Genomic DNA, 5,000 nt, shown 5'->3' on the forward strand with positions numbered 1-5,000 from the left:
CAACTGGAGACCTTCTCTCCATCCAAGAGGAAGAAAGTGCTGGAAAAGTGAGTCAAAGACACACACACACACACACACACACACACACACACACTTTGGAATGTAGGAATTCACTTTGTGAATGTAGGTTATTGTTGATCATCTTTTCTTTTCTGAAAAACTTTTGTGTTATTGCCTTTTCTCTGTGTTTGTTTGTGTTTGTGTGTGTGTTTGTGTGTATGTGTGTACTGCACAGGTATGGAGACATGAGGGTGATGATGGGCTGTGAGATCTTCAGTATGTGGCAGAATTTAGGTAATGATCTAATTATCTTTGAACACAGTTCTGCCATTCACAAAGCAGTGGCCAAACACACACACACACACACACACACCGTGAGCACCAAGAGCCCTGCACAAGAGAGAAACACATGAGCCAAGGGCCCTTCACAGGAGAGAAACACACACACACACACGAGCCAAGGGCCCTGCACAGGAGAGAAACACGAGCCAAGGGCCCTGCACAGGAGAGAGAGACACACACACATGAGCCAAGGGCCCTGCACAGCAGACAGAGACACACACATGAGCCAAGGGCCCTGCACAGCAGACAGAGACACACACATGAGCCAAGGGCCCTGCACAGCAGAGAGAGACACACACATGAGCCAAGGGCCCTGCACAGGAGAGACAGAGACACACACATGAGCCAAGGGCCCTGCACAGGAGAGACAGAGACACACACATGAGCCAAGGGCCCTGCACAGCAGAGAGAGACACACACATGAGCCAAGGGCCCTGCACAGGAGAGAGAGACACACACATGAGCCAAGGGCCCTTCACAGGAGAGAAACACACCAGCCAAGGGCCCTGCACAGCAGAGACAGAGACACACACATGAGCCAAGGGCCCTTCACAGCAGAGAAACACGTGAGCCAAGGGCCCTGCACAGGAGAGAGAGACACACACACGAGCCAAGAGCCCTGCACAGGAGAGAGAGAGACACACATACGAGCCAAGAGCCCTGCACAGGAGAGAGAGAGACACACACACGAGCCAAGAGCCCTGCACAGGAGAGAGAGAGACACACACACGAGCCAAGAGCCCTGCACAGGAGAGAGAGAGACACACACACGAGCCAAGAGCCCTGCACAGGCGAGAGAGAGACACACACACGAGCCAAGAGCCCTGCACAGGCGAGAGAGAGACACACATACGAGCCAAGAGCCCTGCACAGGAGAGAGAGAGACACACATGAGAGAAACACATGAGGCCGGAGTGAACCTGCATGAACAGATGAGATGAGGCTGCACTTTAGAGCAGACTGAAATGACACAGGGAGAAGAAAGCGCTGAAGCAGATGATGAGATCAGACATCACATTCTTTATTTCCCCCACTGTCGTTTGATACTGAACAATGTGTTGTGTAATTAAGTTGATATACTTTCCCTATGTCTCTCTATCTATCTCTCTCTCTCTCTCTCTCTCTCTCTCTCTCTCTTTATCTCTCTCTTTATCTCTCTCTCTCTCTCTCTCCCTTTCTCGCCCCTCTCTTCCTTTCTCCCTCTGTTTCTCGTTGTCTGTTCCCTGTTCCCTCCTCCAGGGGAGCACAAGTTGAACTTCATCCCGGCGATGATCGGCCCGTTCCTGGAGGTGACCCTGGTGCCCCAGCCTGACCTGCGGAACGTCATGATTCCCATCTTTCACGACATGATGGACTGGGAGCAGCGCCGCAGCGGGAACTTCAAACAGGTGAAAGAGCTCACCCCTCCTGCTGGTGACAGGCGGTACTACAGCCTGAAGCACCACAGCCTGAGTCTCTCACATTACACTGGTATTGTCCCCATTGTTCTGGCAGATGTGCTTGCTGATAGTGTAAAGAGATCTCTACGGATTGCAAAGTAAATTCCCATTACTAGTGTAATGGACTTGCTCAAAAAGTCCCTTTTGCAATGGGCTATTGAAATAGTCAAATCGTAGATCTGTAGATCTGTGGTGGTATAAATTATATCATATTCCACGGCACACAATACATGTAAGAGGATCCTCTCATAAATGTATGAAAATGGTGCAGCCTATCACAATGCTGGGGAGTTCATGGGAAAGGTGGAATGAGTGGCCTCTCTGGTATTAAAAATCATTGATGGCAGCTCATATATCTGCATATAGCTGCAAGGTGTAAAGTGCTGTGAAGGTACGAGCTTAAAAGAAAAGAAAGAAGGGGAAAAAAACATCAGAAGGTTCCTTTATAGCCTCTGATGGTTATAGAAGAACTCCTCTTTTGAAGAGTGCTCAGACTACAATAGTGACCACTGTAATGTGAAACCATCTGTGCTGGCAGCTGTGTGTGTGATGTCGGGGTTAATGATGGGTGACCCCTGACCTCTATCTGTGTTTGTGTGTGTGTGTGTGTGTGTGTGTGTGTGTGTGTGTGTGTGTGTGCTGCAGGTGGAGGCCAAGCTGATTGATAAGCTAGACAGCCTGATGTCGGAGGGCAAGGGGGATGAGACGTACCGCGAGCTCTTCAACAGCATGTGAGTCAACAGCTGCCAGAGAGCACGCCTCTCACCGCTCACCGCTCACTGAGCTGCGGACACTGGACGGGGTCTGGGCCGCATCCGGCCCACATTCAGGCCCGATCCGGTTCTGTAGTCTGCTGCTGTAAGGGTGCAGTGGTGCTGCTCAACACTGCACACTTCACTAACTCTTTTCAGATGAGAGTGATGATGATGATGATGATCAGGCAGCCAGGTGTCACTAGAGAAACCCCAGAGGGATGGTCAGGAGGACAGTTGGCAGGACAGAGTCATCATGCAGAGTCATCAGGGGGGCTGGGGGGGTAGTGGTGGTGTGTGTGATAGTTGCAGCTGGTCATACATTTCACTGGTCATCACATAGGCAGGCAAAATACTAACTTGACATAGTAGCCATGTCATATATTAGCAAAGTAGCTTCTGCTGTATTCAATTAGAACATTATTTTTAGTGATATTAGCAAACAAAGTTTCTCATGGTCTGTGGTATTTGTTCTGCTGTGTTTTGCATATATTATGTTGTATACTGTATATATAAAAGGTGATGAGACATACCCTCTTTTGTATAGTCTAATAACTAGAGTAGAGTATAATCACTAGAGAACAGCAAATCACTGTAGGGTAATGTTCATGTAAAAATGTGGAAACGCATCCAACCATGGATTTCAGACTGATGGATTTGCTTTTCATAAGATGTAGTATCTTCAATGAGCTTTAGTGTGCTTTTGCTTACTGGTGTCAGCTTGAGTTTGACAGTGAGGGAAGACAAGAAGGTTGTGTGTGTGTGAGAGAGAGATAGAGAGAGAGAATAAAGGTAAGTAAGCCCTCCCTCTAGTTAAACCTCATTGCCTCAGATCACAGCTGCCTTGTGTATCAGGTTTGTTGGTCTGCATGAACTTTGTATTGTATGGTGTGGTATGGTATGATCATAGCCTGGATGTGTGTGTTTGTGTGTGTTTGTGCGTGTGTGTGTGTGTGTTTGTACGTGTGTTTGTGTGTGTGTGTGTGTAGGTGTGTGTGTGTGTGTGTGTGTGTTTGTTTGTGTGTGCGCATGTGTGTATGTGTGTGTGTGTGTGTGTGTGTGTGTGTGTGTATGTGGGCATGCCTCTGTTTGCACATGTGTGCACAAAATCTCTGCACAAAATCTTATATCTTTACATCTGTGTGTGTGTGAGTGTTTGTATCAACCGTTTCTGTCACCCACGTTCTCCACATTGTTGTAGACACCCCACCCCCACCCCAGCTCCTCCAGACACCCCCCTAGTCATGCAGGAATGACCAACGATGCCCCACTCACTCACCAGACACATCAGGCATCAGGAAGCATTCTGTCCCTGTGGCAACACAGTCCACCAGCCACCGTCCCCATGCATCCATGCGCATCCTGTACTTCCTGTGTTGTGTGATCTGTCATAGTCATATGGAGTCGTCCCCCACCCCCCCAACCCCCCGCCCTCTCAGTGGACTCCCCAAACCCAGGCCTATTGACATGCTCAGGGTGCTGGTTGTGCGTTATCCATTTACATGAAGTGCATAATGCATAAGGAGACTCCGTGGGGCTTGATTCTGCGCTAAATTAAATCATGTCTGTAGGCTAAGAATGTGTTACTGTGAATGGTAATGACCCTGTCCTAGATACATAGAAACAATATCTCTTTTTTTATTGGTGGGCTTTTGGTTCTCAGTTTTTTCTCTGTTTTGTTGTCTCTTTCACCCTCATCTCCCCTCTCTCCTTCTCTTTCTTTTTCTTATTTATTCTCAACTTTCTCTACTTCTTCATACCTGTCTTTCTCTTCCTCTCCCACCTTGTTCTACACCCATCCTACCCTTTTTTCCTTTCCATAGCCTGCACTCTACTCACTTCCACTCTCTCTCTCATTCTCTTCCTCTCTTTCTCTCGTGCTCTCTCCCCCATCTCAATACTTTTTATCTCCCTCTTTCTTCCCTCTCTCTTTATCTCCCCTCTCCCTCTCTCTTTCTTGTTCCCTTTCTCTCTCTCTCTTTCCCTCTCCACCTCTCTCCCTCTCTCTTTTTTTCTCTCTTTCGCTCTCCATCTCTCTCTCTCTTCCTCTCTCTCTGCCCTCTCTTTTTCCCTCTTTCTTTCTTTATCTCTCTCCTCTCTCTCTCTCTCTCTCTTTCCCTCTCCACCTCTCTCTCTCTCTCTCTCTCTCTCTCTCTCTCTCTCTCCCTCTGTTCTCTCTGGCACTAACTGGACTAACTGTACTAACCTGTGTGAGTGTGAGTGGGAATATTAATGTATTAATATGAGAATATTAATTTGTTCCGCCAATGCTTCCCGGACTAGAATCCCTCTCTTTGGTCCGTACCCTAGGTAAGCTGCGTCTGTGTCGTGTGTGTTGGTGGTGGGAAGGTGCTGTGCGATTGGGTGTCCGTAGGGCCTTAGGAAATGAGGATGTTGTGGTGTGTTGTGTTTTGTGTGTGTTTTGTGTGTGTGCGTGAGTGTGTCCTGTTTCACGTGTTTTGGAAGT

At 48.1% G+C, this 5,000-nt stretch overlaps 1 protein-coding gene across 1 annotated transcript in view; it reads left to right on the forward strand.

The window, feature by feature from the left end:
- Window positions 1–5,000, forward strand: part of dock4b (dedicator of cytokinesis 4b) — a 144,905-nt gene that overhangs the window by 110,478 nt on the left and 29,427 nt on the right. The window contains exons 28-32 of the mRNA XM_080851705.1: window positions 1–47; window positions 236–294; window positions 1,582–1,730; window positions 2,427–2,512; window positions 4,817–4,843. The exon at window positions 1–47 is cut by the window's left edge and continues 54 nt beyond it. Coding sequence (XP_080707831.1) covers window positions 1–47; window positions 236–294; window positions 1,582–1,730; window positions 2,427–2,512; window positions 4,817–4,843 — 368 coding nt within the window. The remainder of the gene's footprint in view (window positions 48–235; window positions 295–1,581; window positions 1,731–2,426; window positions 2,513–4,816; window positions 4,844–5,000) is intronic.

The sequence above is a fragment of the Sprattus sprattus genome (genome assembly GCF_963457725.1).
Source record: "Sprattus sprattus genome assembly, chromosome: 14".
NCBI lineage: Eukaryota > Metazoa > Chordata > Actinopteri > Clupeiformes > Clupeidae > Sprattus > Sprattus sprattus.